General features: G+C 37.2%; 1 protein-coding gene across 4 annotated transcripts in view; it reads left to right on the top strand.

Moving 5' to 3' along the window:
• Positions 1 to 23349, top strand: part of LOC107873237 (protein INVOLVED IN DE NOVO 2) — a 31926-nt gene extending 8577 nt beyond the window's left edge. For 2 of the 4 annotated variants that reach the window (XM_047414829.1, XM_047414828.1), the window contains exons 4-8: positions 6868 to 6957; positions 7065 to 7352; positions 7760 to 7969; positions 17987 to 18038; positions 22991 to 23349. In XM_047414829.1, the coding sequence (XP_047270785.1) occupies positions 6868 to 6957; positions 7065 to 7352; positions 7760 to 7969; positions 17987 to 18038; positions 22991 to 23007 (657 nt within the window). In that variant the 3' untranslated portion in view covers positions 23008 to 23349. The remainder of the gene's footprint in view (positions 1 to 6867; positions 6958 to 7064; positions 7353 to 7759; positions 7970 to 17986; positions 18039 to 22990) is intronic. The other 2 variants (XM_016719994.2, XM_016719995.2) reach the window with 1 other exon arrangement.
• Positions 23350 to 27388: the final 4039 nt, after the last annotated feature.

Raw genomic sequence — 27388 nt, 5'->3', positions numbered from 1 at the left:
ACGAATAAAACAACATTTTCTGGGCTACGTTACCCAACAAAATCAATAGAAGCTGAGAATTCTGTTAACAAAGTTCCGACTGAAACAACAATGAAGCCGTGGTGTGATTTTTGCAAAAAACACTGGCACACTCATTAGACTTGCGGGAATATCCATGGGAAATCGCCTAGCTGAAATAAAAAAAGTGCAAACAACCATGGTAGCCAGACCTTTTAGTGTACCGGTGAAACGAAGAACCAGGGCTGCAATTTTCTCTGAAAACATCATCATTCACCAAGGAGCAATTAGAGCTACTGCACAAACTTCTCCAATCTTATCTCCAAACCAGTAAACATGATCTTTCTACTCCCACTTGTTCTTTTTCCTAAACAAGTAATGTACCATCTCTATTTTAGTATAGATTCAAGTGGTATAAGTTCTTGGATCATAGTTTCAGGGGCCAGTTATCACATGGCATGGAATTCTCGTCTTTTCGCGATCTACACTCTTTCAGCAGGAAATACAAAAGTCAAAGTTACTGTGGTTCCTTCTCAGCAATTGTTGGAAAAGGGACAGTGAAACTAACCCCCCTTTTGACTTTTTTTGATGTCTTTCATGTTCCAAAATTGTCTCATAATCTTTTGTCCATCAGCAAATTGACTTAAAACCTCAATTTTCGGTGCTATCTTTGACTCTATTTCATGTGTATTTTAGGGCAAGGTCTCGGGGAGGATGATTGGCAATGGTAGAGAGTCTAAAGGTCTCTATTTTCTAGAAGATGGTCACAATTCAGTAAATTTTAGTTCAACTTGTTTGAACTTTGTTCTAGTTGATAATAAAATCATGTTATGACACTATAGACTTGGTCATCCTAGTTTTCATTATTTGAAACTCTTGTTACCTCAGTTGTTTATGGATAAAAGTTCATTCTCTTTCCGGTGTGAATTTTGTGAAATGGCTAAACACAGGCGTTCATCTTTTTCTTCCCAAAAATACCATGCCACAAAACCTTTTAAGTTAATCCATAGCGATGTTTGGGGACCTTCTGGGGTTGCAACTATAAATGGTAAAAAGTAGTTTGTGAGTTTCATAGATGATCACACTAGACGAACTTGGGCGTACCTACTGAAAGACAAAGGGAAAGTAAAACATCTATTGAAGGCTTTTTATGTTATGGTTGAGATATAATTTCATGGGAAGATTCAAATATTTCGGAGTGATAATGGGGGAGTGTTTTTTAATGACCATCTAGGCAATTTTTTCACTTCCAAGGGAATACTGCACCAAAGATCATGTCCTGATACAACCCCAACAAGCTGAGAGAAAAAGTAGGCATCTTATGGAGGTAACTAGAACCTTAATATTCACAAGTGGAGTCCCTAAATTTCTTTGCGGAGAAGCTCTTTTGACATCCACTTATCTTATTAGTAGGATGCCTTCCTGTGTTCTATGTTTTAAAACCCCTTTCAGTAAGTTCAAGACATCTTTCCTACATTTGGATTGACCACTGATCTATCTTTGAAAGTCTTTGAGTGTAGTGTATTTGTTCATGTTCATGATCATAATAGGAGTAAACTTTGATCCATGTGCTAAAAGATGTGTTTTTGTTGGCTATACCCCTAGTCAGAAAGAATACATGTGTTATGACCCAAATACGAGGAAGGTTATTTTCACCATGGATCTCAATTGTTTTTTAGAGCTCATCTTCAGGGGGAGAAACATAGTGAATATTCGTGGGATAATAAGGATCCTCGTGATCTCACACATGAGAAACAAAAGGACCCAAGTTTTATGATAGATATGGGCTATGTTGTGTGGACTCTTCAATTTTGCCGTCGAACCCGTCTTGACGCGACGCTGATGCGGGTGCGAGTGCTTTTTGCATCCGAGGTTCGATCATATGAATCCGTATACTTTAACCAAAATCAAGAACACATTTGAGGGGAAAAATTGAGATTCGATTTCTTACGCCTTGCTTTTTCCAAAATAACGTAACTCTTAATAGTACTCCTAATTGAAAAAGTAAAATAATTGCAAAAGTAACTAAAAGAGTAAATTAACATAACAATTAAACTTGGAATATCTTTAGAGCTTTATTTTTATATTATTTTAATTTTTTTAGCCGAATCCTCGCATTTGTATCCATGGATTTGCGCCCCCTGAATCTAAAAATTTAAATTTTGACGAATCTAACTCTCGGATACCTGCACCCGAGTTCGAGCAAATTAGGATACGTGATATAGTCCTTTTGATGTTAACAACTTAGATAAGGTAAGAGATCCCAACTCAAATAGTTAAAATAAGGAAACTGAGACGACAGAGCCTTTTCGTGATACAATTAGTGACGAAGACAGAGAACAAACAAAGGAATTACAGGTTTACACGAGAAGAAACCAGAATCTAGTAAAAGAGACTAAGGACTCATTAAAACCAAGTGTCCGCCTCGCAAGATCTCACTGATATACAAGGTAATTCTCTAGAAACTAATTATGATTTACCCCTTGTTTCTTTAGACCTTGACCTACCAATTGCCAACGAAAAGGGGCACGGAAAGTCATTAACTATCCCATGTCAAATTTTGTGTCATATAGAAATTTATTTCCCTTTTGTATAGCTTTTTTCCCTCACTTATATGGAATGGAGATACCGAGAAATGTGTAGGATGTTTTAAGTGTTCCTGAGTGGAAAGGGGGTAGTTCTAGAGGATATGAATGCTCTTGAGAGAAATGAAACCTGGAAAATGGTGGAACTACCACGTGGAAAGAAAACAGTGGTCTGCAAGTGGGTATTCACCATTAAATTTAAATCAGATGGGTCCGTAGAGAGGTATGAGGCACGTTTGGTAGCAAAAGAGTTCACTCAGACCTACGGGATTGACTATTTTGAGACATGCACTCCAGTTGCCAAGTTGAATTCAATCAAGGTTCTTCTGACCATTGCTGCCAACCTTGATTGGCCCTTCAACAACTTGATGTGAAGAATGCATTCTTGAATGGAAAGCTTGAAGAGGAAGTCTACATGGATCCTCCTTCGAGTTTTGAAGAAAGGTATGGAACTAGAGTGTGCAAGATGAAGAAATCTCTCTACGGGCTCAAACAATCTCCAAGAGCTTGGTTTGAAAAGTTTACGCACTTTGTAAAAAGACAAGGGTACACTCAAGGGCAAGCAACTTATACCATGTTCTTTCGACATTCTCTTGAGGGAAAGACGATTATCTTGATAGTGTATGTCGATGATATCATACTTACATGTGATAACTTGTTCGAAATAAAGAATTTAAGAGAATAGTTGGCTTTGGAGTTTGAGAGCAAAGATTTGGGTTAGTAGAAATATTTTTTTGGCATGAAAGTAGCGAGATCAAAGAATGGATTATGGTGTCACAAAGGAAGTATGTACTGGTTCTTCTAAAATAGATAGGGATGAGTAGTTGTCGTCCAACTAAAACACCTATTGATCCGAGTATAAACAAAGAAGGAAATTCAGTTGACCAAAGTCAATATTAGAGATTAGTAGTGAATTTGATCTAATTGTCACACACTCAGCCTGATATGATATAGCTTTTGTTGTAAGCTTGGTCAGTCAATTTATGCACTGTCTGATGGAAGAGCACCAAGAAGCGGTGTCTACAGGATTCTAAGATATCTAAAAAATTCACCAGTTTAAGGATTATTTTTTAAAAAGAGTCAACATAAAGGCATTGAAAGCCTTATAGATGCAGATTGGGTAGTTCTACTACTGACAGAAGGTCTACGTCTTTTACGTCGGGATATTGTACATTTATATGGGAAAATTTTGTGGCTTGGAGGAGTAAAAAGCAGAATGTTGTAGCCCGTATTAGTGCTGAAGCTGAATACTGATTTATGGTTCATGGGATATGTGAAAAAATTATTTGGCTCAAGAGGATGATGGAAGCTGTTTACTCTACCAATGAAGTTGTACTGTGACAACAAGGCCGTCGTAAGTATTGCCCACAATCCCTTTCAACGGATAGGACAAAGCATGTTGAAGTGGATCAACTCTTCATAAAAGAGAAGATTGAAGAAGGAAATCATCAAATCAGCCTTCCGTCCCAACAAATCAGCAAATTGCGGATATTTTTACAAATGGCTTGTTTAAACCAAAATTTGAAATTCTTGTAAGCAAGTTAAGGCATGATAGATATTTACTTGCCAACTTGAGGGGGAGTGTTGATTTGTGAATATCTAACCAGGATAGGATCTGAATTTGTAGGATCTAAATTGATCTGATTTTAATCTCATATCTGATATACTACTAAATAGTTTAGGAAATTAGATCAAATAAAACCATCTCGGGATATGGTTGTTAGTTTGTTTGCTTATCTCTACTATATATTTGTACCTCTACAGATGAATAAAATGTACATTTGTGGTACCAAAACTAACAGTATGATTAAGCACAAAATTAAATAAATAACTCAAGAACACAAATTAATTCAAAGAATAAATTTATTATAACAATCACGAGAAGTTTCACCATAACTCTGGCAAAGAAAGAAAACAGTGGTCATTACATTACAGATGACTCACAACGAACTTTCAAAAACATAAGAAGAAATAGAAAAAAGAGAAGAAGGAGCTCCATAAATTCTCCAAGGTATTGCTCTCAAAGCAGTCTAAAGTGCTAGAATCCTCTGCACTATCAGCGTTAAGGTCATAAGCTTTAAGCTTTTGCCGGAGACTCCAAATGGTGAACGCCTTAAACCATTGGAAATTAGACTCATAGCTCTACTATTTCCCTTCCAAAGGTATAATCATATTCTTATATATTGAGAGTTGCTCTGATTTGTAATTGCAATCATCACTTGCGTGAATTTCATTCCATATCGCCTTGTGACTTCGAAAAACATTATCTTTGATCTTCAAACACTCTCCTTCGCTATGTTTTTTTCATCATTTTCTTCTAACGTTAAGTTCACAACCTTCAATCAACATCATAAAACACAAGCGTATTTGTTCTAATAATAATAGACATAATACATAAATGTCTCTTTAACTTAGCTTCAATAAATGCCCTTCAACTTTGGATATGCACAAATAGGCGCGCTTAAACTTGTATAAAAAAATGAACAAATAAGCACATGCGTCCTGCGTGGTTCGTGGTGCCCTATGTGGTCAATTTGTGAATTATGCCACATAGGATATTTGGGTCTACTTGTCTAGTTTTATATAAGTTTAAGTGTTTACTTGTGCACATCCAAAGTTGGAGGTCATAGATGTGAGTTGAGGACAAGTTAAAGGATATGTTTATGTATTATGCCATAATAATAACAATAATCTTACTCATAAATGTTTTAATAATTATTTTTAATATAACCGAATTAAGCCCCTTGCACTTGATGTGCACTCATCAGACAGTGGTTGATCTATTATATACCATTTTATGACTCCACATTCAGGTTTACTTTCGTTTTGTACGTGTCATGTGCATCGAATTAGTTTTCTAAAAGTAGTTTCATTGGGTGGATATAGGAATCCTTTCATGAAATAAGGAATAGCTTCTGCTACTTTTATCCATTTCGAGGATTGATAACGTGAACACGTTATTCTCCTTGTGTTTCCTAATTGAAATTGTTGTTGTGATCTAATCGCCATCATCTTCATTATATATCGCCTTTTGGTCAAAAACTCACCTTTAATAATCAAAGAACTCTTCTTTCATATCTACTTTTTGGGCCTTTTCGTAATTTTCTTATAGCGTTGAGCTCAAAACTTGCAATGCACATCATAAAACACAAGAGTGAGCTTTCTAATGCTAATAACAGTAAACTTACTCATAAATGTTTTAATACTTATATAAATATATGTAAAGAATGGATCTTGGGCCTAACTCAACCTCAAAAGCTAGCTCATGAGGGGAGGATTGTCCAAGTCAATACAAGGAGACCAATTATCCATCTCTTTTCTGATGTGGGATACTTAACACTCCCCCGCACGCCCAGGCCTCATTAACTGGAACGTGGACAATATAATATGGGGCCCAACATCGGTGAACAAAGATTTGGGATGGGCTTGGCTCTGATACCATGTAAAGAATGGATCTTGGGCCTAACTCAATCTCAAAAGCTAGCTCATGAGGGGAGGATTGTCCAAGTCGACCAATTACCCATCCCTTTTCCAATGTGGGATACTTAACAATATATAACCTAATTAAACCTCTGCTCATCCGACATGCCATGAATCACCGAACCTGCACTCAGAAATAGAATGCTTTGAAAAAGGCGTGATTCATTAAGTGAAAGACACTAACCGAGATCACTCGATGTGCACTCATCCGACAGTGGTTGATCCATTTTCTGGTTTACTTTAGTTTTATACTTGTGTCAGGTGCATCAAAGTAGTTTCCTGAAAGTGGTTTCCTTGGGTGGATGTTGGAATCCTTTCAAGAAATAAGTAATAGCATCTGCTACTTTATCAATTTCGAAGATGGTTAACATGAACATGTTACTCTCTGGTGAAGTTGAGTCATGTATATCTTGATTGAACTTGTTGCTCCAATCTATAATTGCCATCATCTCTGCTTTACTATTCATTATATATCATTGGCTTCAAAAAAACATCCTCTTCAATAGGACAAAACTCTCTTTTTATATCTTTTGTATGTTTTTGGGCTTTTTATCATTTTCTTTTAATGTTAAGCTCACAACTTTCAATGCACATCATAAAACACAAGAGTGAGTTCACTTAATATGCACTCATAGGCAGTGGTTGATCCATTATATATGATTTGATGACTCCACTTTCAGGTTTACTTTCATTTTATACTTTAGTTATGTGCATTGGAGTTCTCCTGATAGTGGTTTCGTTAGCATTTGCTGCTTTTATCTATTTTGAAGAGGGTTAACTTGAACGCCCATCATTGTTATTCCAGAATGCTACTCTAAATACCTCACTTAGTGCCGCTGCTGAAGAGCAAAGAAAGGTCGATGAAAAAGTACTGAAATTGGCTGAAGAGCAGAAGGTTTGTGTATATCTTGTATTGCTCTTAGTGTTGTAACTCTCTTCGTCTCTATGTCTAGTTCATATAACACAGAACTAATAACTTAGGTGTCATCTTGTTGATTGCAGAGGCAAAAGGAAGATCTCCATAAGAGAATAATTCAGCTGGAAAAACAACTCGATGCGAAACAAGCTGTAGAGCTGGAAATTGAGCAGTTGAGGGGATCATTGAACGTGATGAAACATATTGAAGATGAAGGTGATCAAGAAGTTTTGAAAAAGGTGGACACACTCCTCAAAAGTTTAAGAGAGAAGGAAGAAGAATACGATGGGTTGGAAGCATTAAATCAAACTCTGATAGTGAAGGAAAGAAACAGTAATGATGAGCTGCAAGAAGCTCGAAAAGAGTTGGTTAATGTAAGTGATGTAATTTAGTTCTATACTAAGTTTTGTCATACCCTATTTGTAATAATCATACAATAACTTCCTGCTTGAGGCAAGGGGAGGTGGCTACTTAAAATATTGTTCTTAGAGCTTAGTTTCTACTAAACATCTGGTTTTATACTGTGGCTTGATGGTTGGTACATTTCATATTTTTTATTAATAACAATGGTTGGGTAGATTTACTGATTTACGTTCATGTCTTTCTGATTGACCATGGTTTCTCATTCGTTTTTAGCATTGAAATGGTTTATTAAGGATGTCATATTTAGGTTTCTACAAGAAGATATACTACTTTGTTTATCTTTTCTTGTTTTTTCACCCCTCTTTTGTGGGGTGTTTTGTGCGTTTTTGGATAATGGAGTAACTGAATTGTTCTATAGGGCTTAAAGGAGCTACCAAGAGTTGGTCCAATTGGTGTTAAGAGGATGGGAGAGCTCGACAACAGACCATTCCATGAAGCAATGAAGAGGAACTACAATGAGTCAGAAGCAGATGAAAGAGCTACGGAGTTATGCTCATTGTGGGAGGAATACCTTAGAGACCCTGGATGGCATCCCATCAAAGTCATTATTGTTAACGGGAAACCTGAGGTATGCTCTTCACTCACCGTAATCTATAGTTTTTTTCTCTCCTTTAATAAGGATAGTGGATTCTATAGTTTTCAAGCTCGAAATAAAAACAGGATGGAAAAAGCATTACTTTGACTTTCATTCTTTTTAAAAAAATTTCTACTACAAAGATGTTATGTAGGTTGGTAGGGTGTTATTAAGTTTGTATTAGTTGGATTTACTGTTTTTGTGGGACATATTTTCAAAATATTACTGACAGGGACAAAGCGTATTTAATACTATTACTAAGTCTCTTTCTCAGACAACACATAAATTTCTATCATTTTATGTTCCATTATGCTTCTTATTTTTTTGGACTACAAAAAGGGAAAAGAGGTTCTAGTACATCTCATTCTCCAAAATACATTTAATACTTGGTCTACAATCGGAAGTTCCGGAGAATCAGTGAAATTTCATTGCAAGTTGACAACTATTTACAGGACTAATTGCTAACAATTTTTTTCAGGATAAATAGAGAGAAAATTAGAAGTGTTTTTAGGAAAAGGTTATACGTAGAAGAAAAGGAAATGGAAGAAATGGCCTACTAGTTTGATGTAGAAGTAGTCTTATTGACATTATCTTTTTACCAAGACAGAAACATAGAACTAGAGACAAAAGGTTCTTTAGGAAATCAAAATCCTGACGAAAAAAGTGAGGGCAAAGTTGATAGGATACAAACAAGAAAAGTTTCTTTAGGAAATATTGCTATCTACCACAAAATCCCGAGGAAACAAGTGAGGGCAAAGTTGGTAGGATACAAAAAACATAGCAAAATCGTGGGTTTAAGTACTTATTTTAAAAAAGTCATTGGGTGCATCCTGGAATAGCTGGATATGCTTATGTTGGTAGATACTATTATGCTGGAGCTTACTGCTTCTACTTTGATATAAATCACACACCAACGTATGTACTTTTTATATGAGGTAAACATTTGAAGATATACAAAACATCATGGGTGCATTGTTTTCCAACAATCAAAAAATAGAGTAATCAGTTTTTTCATTAATTTGCAGTAAGTTTCTGATTTATATATAGACAATTTTACTATTAGAGCATTCGTGAAAAGTATTTTGTACTTGTATAACTAAAATTAAATTGTTAACAAAGATATTTTACAAAGACAAAAAAAACTGTAACAAAATGAAATAACTTCACGTCTTCACCTTAGCTTTATTTGAGAAATGAAAAATTAAAGTTGAGTAGGAGATTTCTCGTGTAAATTCAATTAACATTTAGCTTTGATGAATGTGTTTGTCCTCTTTTTTCTTTTCCTGTGTGCAATGATGGTAGGAAATACTAGATTTCTTTTATTTTTTTTCTATGAGAAAGGTATCTTTATATTCCCACGAAATCTTTCATCCCCCAAAATTGATGAAGCGGGGATTACAACCCATGCTTGGTAGGGATTACAGTCCACAAAAAACTATAGAATTACAAATTTCATATGAAATCAACTCATTGTTCAGTATCCCCCACCCTATCCTGTTTACACCCAAAAAAAAGAAAACTAAGTAAGCGTGTGGCCATGAAAACTAAAATTTTTTGGAGTTGAAATTGGAATTGAAGTTGGAGTTGGAGTTGGAGTTATGTTTGCGCTTGTCTTTTTTGAATTTTTTTTTAGACTTTTGGAAAGACTTTTTTAAATATAACTTTATACCCCAATTTTTAAAAAATATCAAAATCACCCATCTTAACTAATTTACCTATAAGATACAACCAAATGTGGGAGAGACAATAATGTTGTCGGCGTTGCATATAGAGTCGCAAGAATAGACGGATTAAGGTCCCGTTGTATCATGAGGGGAGATTTTGAAGAGGAAGAAAAAAATTGAAGTTGCCTTCAATTTTGAGGTCTTTTATCTATAGAAGTAGGAAGAAGTGGGTAATGTGGTAGCTAGGCATTTAACTCCGGTTGTTGGCTGAAATTAATAGGGTGTTTTTGTAAAAGTAAAAAAACTGGGGTCATTTGTAACAATAAATAAAGCTGAAATTGAAGTTGGAAAGAAGTGAAAACAAGTCACTTTTCCAAAAATAATTTGGAATTGGATTTGGAATTCTCATGGCCAAACACCCCAATTTTCATGAAGTGAAAAAATTTTCTGGAAAAAAGTGATTCTTTAACCCTAATCTTCTGAATATTGTTATCACTACCCTCAAAGCACCCCTTGTTTCGGTCCTTCCATTGGGTCCACCATATGCGTGTTGGTCTACTCTTCCACCAATTTTCAGTGGATCCTCTTCTCCCAACACCATTCCAGCTTTTTAGCAGCTCCAAAGTAGTCCTTGGCATTACCCAGTTCACCCCTAGTATACAAAAGAACTTTTTCCGCAAATTCGCAGTTGTCTTACAGTGTAAGAAGAGGTGAGCATTGACCTCAATTGCTAAACCACACATGAAACACCTTAAGCAAATCTGTAAACCTCTTCTTTGTAAAGCTTCATAAGTCGGGCAAGCTCTTCTAATAACCAACCAAACTAAAAGAATACCTCTGGGGACGCTTTGATTTTCCAGATTAGTTTCCAAGGCCAATTCGTTTCATAGATTGCCTATTGTTCATCTCCCAGTAGCAAGACTTGACTATAAATATTCCTTTGCTGTGTAGCTTCCAAATTGATCTGTCGTGTCCTATAACGTTGGTTGAGGCATTGCTTAGTACCGGAAGAAATTCAGCTACTCTGTCTATCTCCCAATCATTCAATGCTCTTCTAAATATTAAGTTTCATCCTTGAGGGCTCCATACTTGAGATACTTCATCATTTTTCTAAAGGATTATAGTGTATAACTGTGGGAATAATGTTCTAAGAGTGTCCTCACTGTCACGATCCGATTTTTGAGTCATGATGGCACCTACTTTATCCCACCAGTAGGTAAGCCAAACCATAGTCCGTAGCTATAAGCAATGGGCTTAGTTGGTGGAAAACGACATAAATGCCGGAAATATGCAAGTAAAAAACTTACAAGCAATAAATTACGGAATAACAATAAGGCGGAAGATAAAATAAGAGAAATAATAACATCCCACAACCTAGTAGTGTCGGTACAAGAGCCTCTAATCCAAAAAAGAATAGGAGTATTATCATAGTCAAATATACATCGGTCTCGAAAATGGAAAGACTAAGCAAAATACAGAAGATGGAGAAAAGGTCAACTCCGCCTCCGAGAGCTCACCCCGTCTCTAAACTCTAGATCGCACGATCGCAGCGTCAACGGCGACAACTAGTACTTGGATCTGCACCAAAAAGGTATAAAGTGTAGTATGAGTACCAAAGCCACGGGTACTCAGTAGGCATCATCAGCCAATTAAGCTAAATCATAAGATAAATATAATAAAATGCGAGATAAATAAGCTAAGTCAAGGTAAGAGGGTAGACCTGGAATGATGCTCTATTTATTGTAAATAAATAACCGGAATAATAACATTATAGGAAACATAGCTATCACTACATAATTGGTCCCCATAAGCCTGGAAGTGTGAAAAAGTAAATAACCCAGCGTGACCTTATAAGCTCGGAGGGTAGAATCAAAGAGAAGTAATAACCAGGATTATACTAATTAGCCATATCTCGAAATCATAGCTGTGGATCCTTCCACATCGGACTCGAACCGGTTCCATAACCGTCATAAACCATCGGACTAAAATCAAAACTCATATCATCGTTTGTCAGAACTCATATCATGGATAATGTCGGGATCGAACCGGTCTTGATAATATAAATCACCGAACTTGAATCGGAACTGATGCCACCTCGCAAGCATCAATCCAGAATAAAGCATCATATGTCTAAACCTCCTTAAGCTCTAAAATATAAATCTATAAAGTCTACAAGGAGCTGATAGTAGTCTTGGCCTAAAGTACGCCGGAGGGGTCCACTTCTAATCCTTGAAATTCATTCTAAGGCACATTCTACCCCGAACTAGGCTAAGGTATCTAATTTCACTACTAAATATTAAATAATCCACATCGTTAAGATAACAATTCTACCTAAGAAACGAGTAGCTAAGTCAATTATGCCTAATTACGGTCTCTAATTGGCTAAGTAATTTAATTCATGCTAAATATAACTCCAAATCCTAAATTTCAACCCATATCTAGCACATTATCATAAATATACTACAATTTAGCCCTATTATGAGAAAGGTAAACCTAGCCTAATTGGACGTCGAAGAAAGCCTGGCGAAATTTGGTAAATCATCGATTTCCCCTTTTGAGAAGCTTCCATATGCTGCTACACTAATCAAAATGATAATTTACTCATCAATACGAGAACAATGGTACTCATAATGCATTTTTATGCATCGAGTTCAAAATTACGTAAAATATCATGTGAGGCCAGCTTGCGGAATCGCACTTTCAAAATCATCAATACGTTAGGTTCAAGGAATATTTTACCCTCAAGAATGAGTAAATTCCGAGCTCAAATGATGCCTCAATCTACTTAACAAGAATCTAGGGATTCTGGGAATAAATTGAAGAATTATCCATGAATTTAATGGAAACTTACCAAAATTTTGATGAAGAAATAAGTACTTCAAGCTCACAAAAACCCCAAAATCTCCTAGCAATGCTTCTCCCAATTTCCCACACTTTCGAGGGTTTTCATTCTTGAGACTTATGAGAAAATAGGAGAAAAATTGGGTAAGTGGGGGCAATGCCTCCCAGGTGCTGCTTAAGTGGACACTTGACCGCTTAAGCAGTCACTACTAAATCCCGCTTGGCCTGGCATATGCCGCCTTAGCGGTCAGACTATCGCTAAAGCAGCGTTGGGCAAGCCAGGGCCGCTTTAGTGATGCACCAGCTGAAAACTTGGAATTTTTCAAGTTTCCACCAATTCCTTGGGCATCCCGTGAACGCAAATGAACTATGCTATTCTACCAATTTCGTCATTTCGGACTCAATGATGCAGTCGAAATTTTCATTCGAGGTTGTTTCGACGAAAAGTGGGCCCACATCCAAGGGTTATTTTTATCAATTTTCGACCAATGGCCCAAAATGAGTTCGAAAGCCTTGGGACACGAACCAAAGGTTCTCCTAGTGTAAGATCGACATTTCAGAGCTTATAGAATGGTCAGAATTGGCATACGAGGTTGTTAAACTGAAACTTTCTCCGGATAGCCAATTCTTACCAGCGAAGATTTCAAAACAGGGAATTGACTCTAAAACCAAACGAACTGCCCGTAACTGAACTGTCAACTCCAGCAATACAAATGATTTGGGGAAGCTATATGTGAGCTCTGAACAACGAAAATGAGTGGAAATGCAGAAAATGACCTGGAGGGTCATTATAATCCACCCACCCAGTGTTAATTCCGAAACTCTGTTCTCATTCCGTCTCCCCCTTAATGTGGATGTTACTATTAAACCGAATCCACATCCTTCTGATAGTTTTCCCCACATTGCATCCAAATGTGCCCACAACTTCCTCAGTTGTCCAGCTACACAAAGCGCTTTTTTCTGTGACGAGTCTCCTCCACAAAGCCATATCTTCATTGCAGTGTCTCCATAACTATTTTTGAAGAAGGCAAGTGTTCTGTATGCGGAGATTCTTTATACCCAAGCCTCCTTGTATCCTGTCGAGGGTTACAACATTCCATTTTACCAAATTATACCCTTTTTTCTTCGTATCTCCTTGCCATAAGAAAGTTGTCCTTCTCAGTTGATTAATCTTCTTCTCAATGCTTCTAGGAATATGGAACAAGCTCATCCATCATTGATTTTATCAGGTCACTCTGCCTCCCAAAGAGTGGTATTGACTTTTCCATCTAGATAGCTTTTTTCTGCACCTTTCCAACACTTCATTCCATATTTCAAGTTCTTTGTTTTTGGCTCCTTTAGGAATTCCAAGATATTTGGTAGGTAGTGAAGCTACTTGGCAACCTAAGTTCTCAGCTAATAACTGCAGGTTGTCTACCTGATTTACTAGGAATAGAAAACTCTTGTGCCAGTTGACGTGTAAACTTGTTGGAAAAAAAAGGTTGACATGCAAACTTGATATGCCTTCAAAGATAGTCAGGATTGCTCTAGATGTCTTATTTGCTTCACTTTTGTGGCACAGAAGAAATCTTCAGCATAGAAAAGATGTGTGATCTTCATAGCGCTATCTCTATTTGCTTGAGCACTGAATCCCTTCATCCACCTATTTTCCCCTGCTTTCCTGACCATACGGTTCATCCCTACATGGCTAATAAAAATAAGAAGGGTGATATGGGATCGTTATGCCTAAGGCCCCTTTGGTACTTGAAGAAACCCTCGGTGCCTCCATTGACGATGACAGGAAATTTCACATTGGATGTACAGAACTTTTTCCAATTTATCCCCTTGTTGCCAAAACCCATATCCTTTAGTATCTTCAGTAAAAAGGCCCGATTGACATGATTATAGGCCTTTTCAATGTCAAGCTTGCACATGATGCCAAGTGTCTTCTGTCTTTCTCTTGAGTCCACCGGTTCATTAGCCACAAGAGCTGCATCCATAATCTATCTCTTTCAAGAAGGTTAGTTGATGGTCATCCCCAGTTTACCCATTATCGTCTTCAGCCTTTCAGTCATGATTTTAGAAATGATCTTATATACCCCTATCAAACTGATGGGTTTGAAGTCCTTCAATTCCCTTGGTTTCTTAGGAATTAACGCAATGAAGGTAGCATTAAAGGATTTCTCAAAGATTTCCTTTTGATGAAAATTCTGGACATTGTCTCGAGCTGGGGGTTTATCGGAAACATCCTTTCTACTTCTTTAGAGGTAGAGGTATGGACTGCGTACATCTTACCCTTCCCAGACCTCACTATGTGGGAATACACTGGGTTTGTTGTTGTTGTTGAAACTTTTGGACAGTGGACAGTCATCATCAGGTCCTCCTTAAGAGTTTCCCAGCATGCTTTGAAAAAACTCATCGTAAATCCATTTGGGCTAGGTGCTTTGTCACATCACATAACTTGATGGTCTGGAGCACCTCTTCTTCTGTGAATGGTCTTTGTAGCCATTCTTGCTCTTCCTCAGTGATCTTAGGACAATCAACATAGTCAACAGTTGATCTCCAGACTTCAGACTCTAGTACCAATTTTTATAAAACTCCATCATAGCTGTTTTTATTTCTTTAGGTTCTTGAATCTCTTCTCCCCTTACTACTAGTCTATCAGTAGTGTTGTATCTCTTGTGAGCAGTTGCCATTCTCTGAAAGAACTTTATGTTCTCGTCTCCTTCTTGTAGCTATAGGTCTCTAGATTCTTGCCTTTAGTTATCCTTTTCCTCCTTAGCCGAATCTTCTAACTCCACAATTATTGTTGCTCTTATCATCATCTTCTCTTCTGTAAGGTCTTTGTTGGCTCGAGTCATGTTAAGTATCCCACATCGGATAAGGGATGGCTAATTGGTCTTCCTATATGGACTTGGGCAATCCTTCCCTCATGAGCTAGCTTTTGAAGTTGAGTTAGGCCCAAGATCCATTTTTTACATGGTATCAGAGCCAGACCCATCCCAAATCTTTGTTCAATGATGTTGGGCCTCCATATTATGTTATCCACGCTTTAGTTAACGAGACCTGGGTGTGCGGGGGAGTGTTAAGTATCATTCCGTCGTCACTGCCTCATTTTTCGATGACAGAAGCTGCTGTCCAATAAATATATTTTTCATCGGTGTATTTCAAAACAAACCAACACCACCATCATGTTCGAAACTTCCCGTCGAGCAAACCCCAGTCAGACTCACCGAGAATAGGCGTCACACGCGCCCTCATGCGCCGCCAGAAGATATTCTCCGGCGAGCGTGTCAATCCATGCACCGACACGTTCAGTGTTTTCCAACAATTTCTTTTTTTCCAGTAGCCTCACCTCTTCGTTATGAGGTTGCTCATATGATTAATTGTTGATTTCGAGCAACTTCTGGATATCAGATCTTATATCCGGCGACCCTTTTTTTTTCGGCCAAATTCCGACAATATTTCTTTTTCCTGATTAAATCTGAATCTTAATCTGGAGATCAAAAACTCAGATGTCAGAGTTTATAAAGAATCGTCGAGGGGATGGTCGATATGGAAGATTTTGACCTAGGTGTAGTTATTGTAAAAAGCTTGGACATACTCATGGCGTATGTTCTTCTCGACCTAAGTGTAGTTATTGTAATAGGCTTGGACATACTCGTGGAATATGCTATTCTTTGCATGGTCGACCAACTAAAAATGCTTATATTGCTCCTTCTAACACCACAGGTGATCAATGGGTGTATTTATCTGACAAGAAATATAATGAGTATCTTCAGTATCGAGCAAGTAAACATATATCTCTACCAATAGCCTCAGCTACACAATCTTCTACCTTTGGATCATGGGTTGTGGACTCGGGTCCTTTTCTGATCATATTTCTGGTGACAAATCACTTCTATCTAATATTGTTTATACATTGTTTATACACAATCTTTTCTTGCTATTACTTTAGCCAATGGAATCCAAACAGAGCCAAAAGTTGGACAAGCCAAACCCCTATCTTCTATCACTTTAGATTCTGTTCTTTATGTCCCTGGTTGTCCTTTTAATCTTGCATCTGTTAGTCGTTTGACACATACCCTTCAATGTAGTATAACTTTTTTTTATGATTCTTTTATAATGAAGGACTGCAAAACGGGACAGGCAATTGGCATAGGACATGAATCACAAGGCCTTTACCATCATACCTTCTCAAATTCCTTCATAACAGGCTCTTTACAGCATGCTCTGCTACAGACCCTCCCGACCTTACTCATAAATGTTTAGGACATCCGAGTCCATCCAAGCTACAAAAGATGGTGCCTAGTTTGTCTAGTCTATCCACATTAGATTGTGAGTTGTGTCAACTTGGGAAACACACTTGTACTACATTTTCATGCAGTATTAAGAGTCACTCTGAGTCTATTTTCTCATTAGTCCATTCTGATATTTGGGGTCCTAGTAGAGTCAGTTCACCCTTAGGATTTTGTTACTTTCATCGATGATTTTTCAAGATGTACTTTGGTTTACTTGGTGAAAGATCTTTTGAGTTATTCTTTATATTCAAGAGTTTTTGTGCTGAAATACAAAATCAATTTGGTGTTCCTATTTGTGCTTTTTGTAGTGAATAATGCCTTGGAATACTTATCCTCGACATTATGCCCATACACCCCTCAGCAGAACGGTATAGAAGAAAGGAAAAATAGGCATCTCATTGAGACTGCTCGCACTCTTCTCATTGAATCCCATGTTTCGCTGCGTTTTTGGGGCGATGCAGTCCTCACATATTGCTATCTCATTAACAGAATGCCATCATCTTCGATCCAGAATAAGGTTCCCCATTCCATACTAATTCCATACTATTTCCTCAGCCACATCTTTACTCTATTCCCCTCATGTTTTTGGAAACACATATTTTGTTCATAACTTAGCCCCAGGGAAAGATAAATTAGCCCATCGTGTGCTCAAATGTGTCTTCCTTGGTTACTCTCGAGTTCAAAAAGGATATCGATGCTATTCACCTGATCTAGGTCGCTACCTTATGTTCGTTGATGTCAAATTCTTTGAATTTCAACTTTACTATACATCTGATAATCTTAATATCTCTGAGGCTTTACCTATACCTCTAGTCTTACCTATACCAATCTTTGAGAACCTACCGTTACTTCTCCATCTCCAGGTACAGTGCCACCACTTTTGACTTATCACCGCCGCCTACGTTCAGCATCAGTCCTAGATAATTCATGTTATGCGCCTGACGCTTCCCCCGCTTCCCTTACTGCGGACCTGCCTCTTCCCAGCCAATCAGTTGCACTTTAAAAAGGCATAAGATCCATTCGTAATGCTAACCTGCATTATACTTTCTTGAGTTATCATCGTTTGTCATCACCCCATTATGCTTTTGTATAATCTTTGTCCTTTATTTCCATCCCTAAGACTACAGGTGAAGCACTTTCCCATTCAGGATGGAAACATGCTGTGATTGATGAGATGTTTACTTTACATACGAGTGGTACTTGAGAGTTTGTTTCCCTTCCTGCAGGTACCTACTGTTGGTTGTCGTTGGGTTTATACAGTTAAAGTTGGTCCAGATGGTAAGGTTGATCGGTCGAAGGCTCGCCTTGTTGCTAAAGGATATACATAGATATTTGGGTTTGATTATACTGACACTCTCTCCCGTGGCTAAAATAGCATTAATCCATCTTTTTCTCTCTATGGCTGCCGTTCATCATTGGCCTCTTAATCAGTTGGACATTAAGAATATTTTTCTGCACGGTGATCTTGAGGAAGAAGTCCATATGGAGCAACCACTTGGTTTTGTTGCTCAGGGGGAGTTTAGTAGCCTTGTATGTCGATTGCGCAAGTCACTCTATGGCCTGAAACAGTCCCCTCAAGCCTGGTTCAAAAAGTTTAACACAGTTATTCAGGAGTTTGGCATGATTCGTAGTGGAGCTGATCATTCAGTGTTTTATCGCCATTCTGAACCAAATTTGTGAATTTATTTGGTGGTTTATGTTGAGGATATTTTTATCACCAGCAATGATCAAGATAGTATCACTAAAAGCAACATCTCTTTCAACATTTCCAGACTAAAGACCTTGGCAGATTGAAATGCTTTCTTGGTATTGAGGTTGCTCAGTCCAGATCAGGTATTGTTATTTCTCAACGCAAGTATGCTTTAGACATTCTTGAGGAAACAGGAATGGATGTCAACCCATTGACACTCCTATGGATCCAAATGCTAAACTTCTGTCAAGACAGGGGGAGCCACGTAGTGATCCTGGAAGGTATAGATGGTTGGTTGGAAAGTTGAATTATCTCATAGTGACTAGACCTGGCATCTCTTTTTGGGTGAGTGTTGTATGTCAGTTTATGACTTCTCCCTGTGATAGTCATTGGGATACCGTTGTCCGTATTTTGCGATATATAAAGTCATCTCCAGGTAAAGGACTACTCTTCCAGGATCGAGGCCATGAGCATATCATTGGATATACAGATGCTGGTTGGGCAGGATCACCCTTTGATAGACATTCTACATCTAGATATTATGTTTTAGTAGGAGGTAGTTTGGTGTCCTGGAAGAGTAAGACGCAGTGTGTGGTTGCTCGATCTAGTGCCGAAGCAGAATATTGAGCAATGACTGCAGCACCTAGCGAGCTGGTTTGGATCAAGCAATTGCTGAGATAACTAAAATTTTGAGAATCTGGGAAGATGGACCTTGTATGTGATAATCAAGCAGCCCTTCATGTTGCGTCTAATCTAGTGTTCCATGAGAGGACCAAACACATAGATATTGATTATCACTTTGTCAGAGAAAAGATACTCTCGGGAGATATTGTTACAAAATTTGTAAAATCAAGTGATCAACTTGTAGATATCTTCACCAAGTCCCTCACCAGTCCTTGTATTAATTACATTTGTAACAAGCTTGGTACATATGACTTGTATGCACTAGCTTGAGGGAAAGTGTTGGAATATGAGTAGAAAAAGGAATAATATACAAAATCCTACTTGGAAAAGGATTGTAATGTAGTGTCTATAAATAAGGTGTCAATGTAATTATGTAGACACACAATTCAATAATATTTTTCTCCATTATTTCTCACATGGTATCAGAGCCAGACCCATCTCAAATCTTTGTTCACCGCCTCCATATTTTATTGTCCACGCTCTAGTTAACGAGACCTGGGCATGCGGGGGAGTGTTAAGTATCCCACTTCGGAAAAAGGATGGGTAATTGGTCTTCTTATATTAACTTGGGCAATCCTCCCCTCATGAGCTAACTTTTGAGGTTGAGTTAGACCCAAAATCCATTCTTTACAAGTCAGATCCATTCCCCTGCGATTTCTTCCCAACACTCTAGTTTTTCTTCTCTACTATGTGGTGCATAAACTTGAGCGATTTTCCAACTGAAAGAATTTTGTGTGGACACCAATCTATATGTGATAGAATACTGCACTGTTTCTACCAACTCCCCTGTCCAAACTCTGCTATCCCACATCAACAATGCCGCCCCCCCCCCCCCCCCCACCCCCCCCCCCCCACACACACACACACCAAAAAAAAAAATAAAAATAAACTACCACAAGCTTCCAATAATCCATACGTCATCCACCTCCCAGGCCATAACTGTTTAGCTATATTCTCTGCATCATTGTTAAGCTTTGTTTCTTGCAGACAATATACATCTGCCCTCCACTTCTGTAAAGAGTATTTCACAAGTCTTCTACTTGCTGTGTTGTTTAGCCCCCTTACATTCCGCGTCATAATTATTACATTCATTTAAACGTGAGACTAAGTGTTCTCCCCCTTTCTCTAACTCTTTCAACTTCTTCATTTAAACTGGAATGCAGATTTTTCAATTCGTTCTTCCCAATACCCTACTTTTTGGAGTTGTGACCAGTTTCTCCTACTCTTTCTTGTCTAACATAGGCATTCTCTCATCCAGTTTCATGAGAAGAGCTAGTGTTTCCTTTTCGAAGCCCACAAATGCTACTCCGTAAGTACTGCTTAACTTCAGTATATGTGAATTGACCGAGTCTGAAGTTGTCGCTTCATTCTCTTCCTGTTCGCGTGAACTTTGTGTATTAACTGGGTTAACATCATGAATTTGTTGAATCTGCAAATTTGGTTCATTTGAGTTATTTTCGGGTCTGCTGTCCTGCGATTCAATTCCTTCCTGTTGTCTGCGTGCCTCAGAGATAACAGTACTTTGTGCTATAACAATACTTTGTGCTCTCTCCTCTACTTGTATGTTTGGATCTAACCTTGCTGGAGTTTTTTCAGATGAAGCTCGGCCCTTCGTAGTTGCAGAAGAGTATTTCCATTTCTTATACGCTTCGAGGAACTTCGAGGCTAATTGTTTTAACCTATGTTGCTCGGACTTGTCAAAAATGTCAATGGATGCGTGTCGGATTCGCCAAAATTAGTGTATTTTTGAAGAATCCGACACGGGTGCGGCATCAAAAATGAAGAGTCTGCGCAACTTAGGTTTTAACTCTGTTAATTCTCCAAGAGGAGGACCCCCCTGCTCCTCACATGCTTCTTTAGAAAGAGCGCTGAATCTGTTTTCACTTAAAATTGGGTCGTGTTGGATGAGTCGTGGTGCAACAACAACAACAACATTATACCCAGTGTATTCCCACAAAGTGGGCTCTGGGGAGGGTTGTGGTCCAACTTAGAAATTAATGGACAATCGTCCCGTATTGGGCTGGTCCGATCCATAGGGTTAACAAAATCCATTAGCTGCTCTCCACGTACTTTTGCAGTTGCACTTGGCTTTGTCATTGAAGGCCCTGGTTCAGACGTCACCCCTTTACCCTTCAAATTTTGCCTCAAAATCTTCTGGGTAAAGGAGCTGCTCGTGTTATCTTCTCCTGCCACCATTCTCGCCGGTAACCTGTCCAGAGCTGCATAGTATACCTGAGTCCTCCATTTTCGACTGTCACCTCTTTAGGAATATTACTACGATCGCCACGAACTCTGATCCTCGTCCATTTGAGATGATTTCTCAATTGTGTTTCCTCTTCTGTTTCGATCCAGCCGCCACGATGATCACCAATGGTTTGAAAAACATTATGAGACCATAGGTGAAGTGGAAGACCTATTTCTGGTTCAGATTGAAGTTGGCCGTCCTGTCTCCTTCATCGTGCCAATCCTAGGACTCCACCATAAGAATTTGACCGTGGTTTTCCCCCAGACCCACTCCCCATCCATCACTTGCCACTAGTTCCGCAGTGGTGCTTCAATGGCCTTGGTTTTCCTCCAGACGCACTCCCCACCCATCTTTTTCTCTGCAGTGGTTCTTGAAGCAAATTCAAATAAAAAACTGCAGCTACCCAAATCGTAAATGTTAAGGCTGTGTCCCTGCTTCCAGATGTTAGTAGCCCATCTTCTTATCTCTGACAGGGTCGGTGTCTCGTCACCTTTGGCTGTGGAAAACCCACCAGGTTTTTTTTTAAAACCTCCTTCTGAGAACTGCAGATGTCATTGAAACGTATTTTCTCCCCCTTCATCAATGGATGTTATGCGTCTGACTCATTCCCTCCCCTGTTAGCCTATTTAATATTCTTAACCGCCTCCGCATATGGAAAATTGCTATCAGTAAGCCTGTGTCTTCAATGTCTGTCGCATCTTTTGTGTTATTAAGGAATCTTCCAACTTTTTCTGCAATATAACTCCACCCTGCATTAAATGATTTCTGGAAGTATCAGAATTGATCTCCTTCTACCCCTGATATTAATCACAATTATGTAACGCCCAAACTTGCTAAAGTTTCTGGCAAAGAAAATCTCAGATAACCCCTCCTCTTCTTGTCCACCTTTTCATGTGTTTCCCATCGTTTTGGAAGCTTCTCTCAATGTCAGAACTATCCACTCCATTGTTTTTCTGGTGAAAGATGTTCTTGTGATAGTGTTTCTGCTTCTCTCGGTCCATTCATACCATTCTACAGCAGTCCCTGATATTTTTTCTACGTCAAAAGACTTGAATCCTAGTGCAAATAAATGCAATGCCCCATATCTGCAGAAAGAATAAAGTAAGCAGAAGAGTAATTTCGGAAGGCCCCTGTAGTGCAAGTGTCGAAGAAAGAAACTGAATCTGGCTGGGGGTGGCGTCAGCAGCGCGTGATGCGTGTGGTCGGTGGGGGATTTTCTGGGGGTAGGTTTTCTGGGGTTGGGTCACAGGTGTTTGGTGAAGGTTATGGTGGAAAAAAATTGAAGAAAGAAGTAGATAAAAGAGGTATTCCGGTGATCAGAAGGACCACCAGTGGTGTTTTGAGGTGGGAAGTGGTTTAAAAAATCACATGGGAATCAGTGCCTCAGAGAGAGTTGTCAGTTGTTTATGTTTTTCCTGGTTGACTGGCATTTATTTTTTTATTATTTTACTGTGATTGCTGGGGTCTGTTTTTTGGGTCTTAGTTGGATGTGTTGATAATACTGCTTATTGACATAAACTATATGTAGGTTTTTCTTTGCTTTACTTGTATTTGCATAGAGGTAGCATCAACTATGTATATTTATTTAAATGCTGGTGTTACTCATTTCAGAACGTGATAGATGTTGAAGATGAAAAGCTGAAAGACTTGAAGAAAAATTATGGGGAGGAAGTTTACAAAGCTGTCACAGCAGCTTTGACAGAGATTAACGACCACAACCCTAGTGGAAGATACATCATCTCAGAGCTCTGGAATTATGCAGTCAATAAGAAAGCTACTCTGGAGGAGGGAGTTACAGTGTTGCTAAACCTGTGGAAAAAGAAGAGGTCCGGATTGATGCTTCCATGTGCTTTACCTTAGCTCTTTAGGCGGCCCCAAGAATGGGGTGGCGTGTGATAACAACTCCAAACTCCTAATAACAATTAGAAACATGTTGCAGGGATTCTTGTGTGAAGAAGCGTTGTGTTCAATTGCCGTGTCATTTATTACTTTATTTGGGGGTTCAGCTCCAATATTCGTCTTCCTGACTTAATCATCCTTTGCAAAATTTCTCCTTGTAGCGAGGATTCATAAATATGGTTGAGCGTAATACGATCTAGTCACAACCTGAAAGGCTAATTTGACAGTTACAAAGAATTGAAACAAGGCTTCGATTTCTAGCTTAAAATGCCGTCCAACTCTTATAATGTAATTTGAGTATTCTCTTCCTCCGTTGGTTTCCCTTCTTTAACATTCGATGTGCCGCTAACGTGAATCACTTTCAGTGAATAGCATATCAAAAGACCTGTATGTTGAGAGAGCTTATATTTAAAATTTAGGACTGTTTGGAGGAGATTTTAAGTTAGTCGGGATTAAAAGAACTTGCAAATCAGGATTCTTTTGCAACGTGATTTGGATGTGTTAATAACTGAAGCATTTTCTTTGTAAGTTGGCATGCAAATAACTGAAGTGCCTTTAGAATAACCATACGAACTCTCAACTGTTTCAAGTCTATGATCTATTTTGTATCCAAGTCACTTACCTCTGTCTGTCAAAAATCTTAATAATTACATTCAGCTTGCTATGTATGCTTTAAGTAGTCGTCGAAATGTGGTTCATTGACCTAGATATTTGTGCCCCTTCCTTCCTTTGCTCGATTAAGCGTGAATTTGTGTTAATGTGCAGTCGATGAAGATCGGTGTTCATCTCTCTTCAGAACACCTCCAAACAGTTTGCTCGATTAAGCGTGATTTTGTGTTAATGTGCAGTCGATGAAGATCGGTGTTCATCTCTCTTCAGAACACCTCCAAACAGTGTATACAGATGAATATACATTTCTGATACAAAAGTATACATCATTTATATATATTATTTATACATATTACATAACTGTTTATACAATATCAATGTATTACATAATTATTTATATAATATTGATACATGTTTATACACCATTTATACAATATCAATATATTATATATACCCTATGTGACTATCGTAAAAGGGTCAAAACTACTCCTAGACTATCTGAAATGGAACAAAAATATCCTCCGTTTGTTTATTGGCTCAAAAATACTCCCCACTTAAACCAAGTACCACCAAGCATATCACGTGAAAAAAATTCCCATGTCCAGTCCACGTCAACATCCCATTTACGAAAAAGGGCCAAAATTACCCCTAGCTATCCGAAATGGAGCAAAAATATTCCTCTATTTTTCGGTTAAAAAATATCAGTCATGTTTGTTTTTTGGCTCACAAATACCCCTACTTTAATGATGTGTCACCTAGCACAAAATGCGGAAAAAAATTACCACATGGTAAACCGCATCAACATCCATTTAATACCCAATCGATCTACTTAATCATCCAACTTAACATCTCATTTAATACATGTACCCAATCCGTCCTCAAATACTCTGACACATCTTCACTTAAACTCTCGCAAAAAAATCAATGCAGACTAGGGATTTCGAGAAAAAAGAAAGGGAAGAGGACACTGTATAACACTTTTTTTAAAAAAATAGCCCAAGTTTGAAATTTTGCCAAAAAATGGCCAGTCGGATAAAGTATTTTCACTTTATAGTCATTTCCTAATTTGGTTCACTTTGACCCATGTAGTTCAGATACAGTCTATATATAATACTGATACAATCCATATACAATACTGATATAGTTTCAACTTGGGCATTCGATCCTTTTAAAAATATTTCATTTTTTTTTCGTGCTATAAATTTTTTAACTGAAAAATATTCTTTTTTTATTACTTAGAAATAATAATTAAATAAAATTATATAAAAATGGTATAATTGTTATATAGAATATGTATCTATATTAGATATTGTATAGTTCTATCAAATATGTATATGTATAAAATATATATAAAAAATATATAGAAAGTGTATAAAAATTATATAGTTGCTGTATAAAATGTGCGAAAAAAAAGTACAATTATTGTATAAATTGTGTATTGAAATTGTATAATTTTCGTATAGAATATTTATATGTATATGATATGTATAGAAACTATACAGAAGGTGTGTAGAAACCGTATAGAACAAGCCAACAAATTGAAATGGCTAGAAAGTGAAATTTAAATTTCATGACCATTTTTGTGGAAATAATTTGATATGAAGTGTTATTTCTATCCTTTCCCCTAAAAGAAAGCCCTTAATACATGGGTTGAACTCTCCCATATTGTTTGACATGATAAAGATGGGCTGAGTTTCAACCCATATACTAAGGGCTTTCTTTTCTCTCAAAATCCCTAGTTTACATCAATTTTTTTTTGGGAGAGCTCAGTGAAAATTAAGGGTGGATCTATCTTTACCCTTTATTTATGAAGATGGGTTGAATGTTTTAAAAATGGGTCGAGTACCATATTAAATGAGATGTTAAGTTGGATGATTAAGTGGTTCGACTGGGTATTAAATGGGATGTTATTGAACTGACCATGTGACAATTTTTTTCGTGTGGTGTGCTTGCTGGCACTCCATTAAACTGAGGAGTATTTGTGAGCCCAAAAGCAAACTGAAGGGTATTTTTGAGCCAAAAAATAAATTGAGGGTATTTTTGCTTCATTTCGAATAGTTCAAGAGGAATTTTGACCCATTTCCTTGAATGAGATATTGACATGGAGTGATCATGTAGCAATTTTTTCATGTGGTGTGCTTGGTGGCACTCTGTTAATATAAGAGGTATTTTTCTAAATGAAGGGATATTTTTGAGTCAAAATACAAATGGAGGATAGTTTTGCTTTATTTCAAACAGTTAGGAATAATTTTGACCATTTTTCGTATAAATATTTATAAATTATTGATACATTACATATATAACTTTCAAGAAATTATATATGAATTTTCGTTGGTGATTAATAAAATTATTATTTACCAAAAAAAATGACCATTTATCTACCGTTTTCTTCCATTTAACTACGATCCACAAGTGGTTAAAACGCGATTTTTCTTAAAAAAATAAAATATAATTATATATATTATAATTTAATTACTTTATTGTAGATATTTGAAATTATTCCAATATTCTTAACTTCAATAGTTGGAACTATTATGCCCTTAATTTAATTGGAACCTCCAATAAAATCTAATTAGTTGAATAATAAACGAAAAATGACTAAATATATCCTTAAAATATGTGAAATTTAACAGATATATCATTAGTTAAATAGTTCAATATTTCTTTAATATGTAACAAATTTTTTAGTAAATTTTTTTATTTTTTTCTACTCGTGCTTTACGTAACAATCAAAGCCAAACACCAATTTCTAAGTCTGAATATAAATGGTTTATCCAAATTTTATATTGTTATATCTTTTTTACATATTAACGATGTAATATATCGATGTAATGGACGTTCATACCTTCGATGACAGAAATTGTAATTTATAAATAGGAAAAATAACAGAAAGTGACAAACTTAAAATTATAATTACAATAAATAGCAATACTTTCTCAAAATTACAGTTTATAGCAAAAGTAACATTATTTTGCCCATTAACTAGACAAGTGCGTGTTTTACTCCCAAACTTTATCTTTTCCTATTTCAGTTCATTATTTCACTCCCCTCCAATCTAACCGTATCTTCTCTCCTCTTTTTTCTCAATTTTATCTATTATTTTTAATTGTTGATAAATATTGTGCTCTATCAAATAAGGTAAATGGATATTTACAGTTATTGTATGCTATCTCTTCCATAAAATTTATATGTTTTATATTTTTTGTATTTTTTTCTTCAACCTTGTTCTTTCATTTTTTTGGGGGGGGAGGGGGGGGGGGGGGGGGAGGAGATTGTAAATTTTACGTTTTGTAATGATCCAGAGATTTTTTTTGTATGTTGCGTTTGTATCTCTGTGGACACATAAAATTTATTGGATCAAATTCATATAAAATTTAAATTTGATCCACATTTTATTGGGATTAAACTTATTTTGGGCTTAAAAAAATAATAAGCCTATTGTATTCCTCATCAAGGTCTATCTCACCTTGAAGCCCAAACTCATCAAGTGACGTGGCATCC

This window comes from Capsicum annuum, chromosome 6 (assembly GCF_002878395.1).
Source record: "Capsicum annuum cultivar UCD-10X-F1 chromosome 6, UCD10Xv1.1, whole genome shotgun sequence".
Classification (NCBI taxonomy): domain Eukaryota; kingdom Viridiplantae; phylum Streptophyta; class Magnoliopsida; order Solanales; family Solanaceae; genus Capsicum; species Capsicum annuum.
The sequence above is the reverse complement of the archived record's forward strand: the minus strand, read 5'-3'. Positions and strand labels throughout refer to the sequence as shown.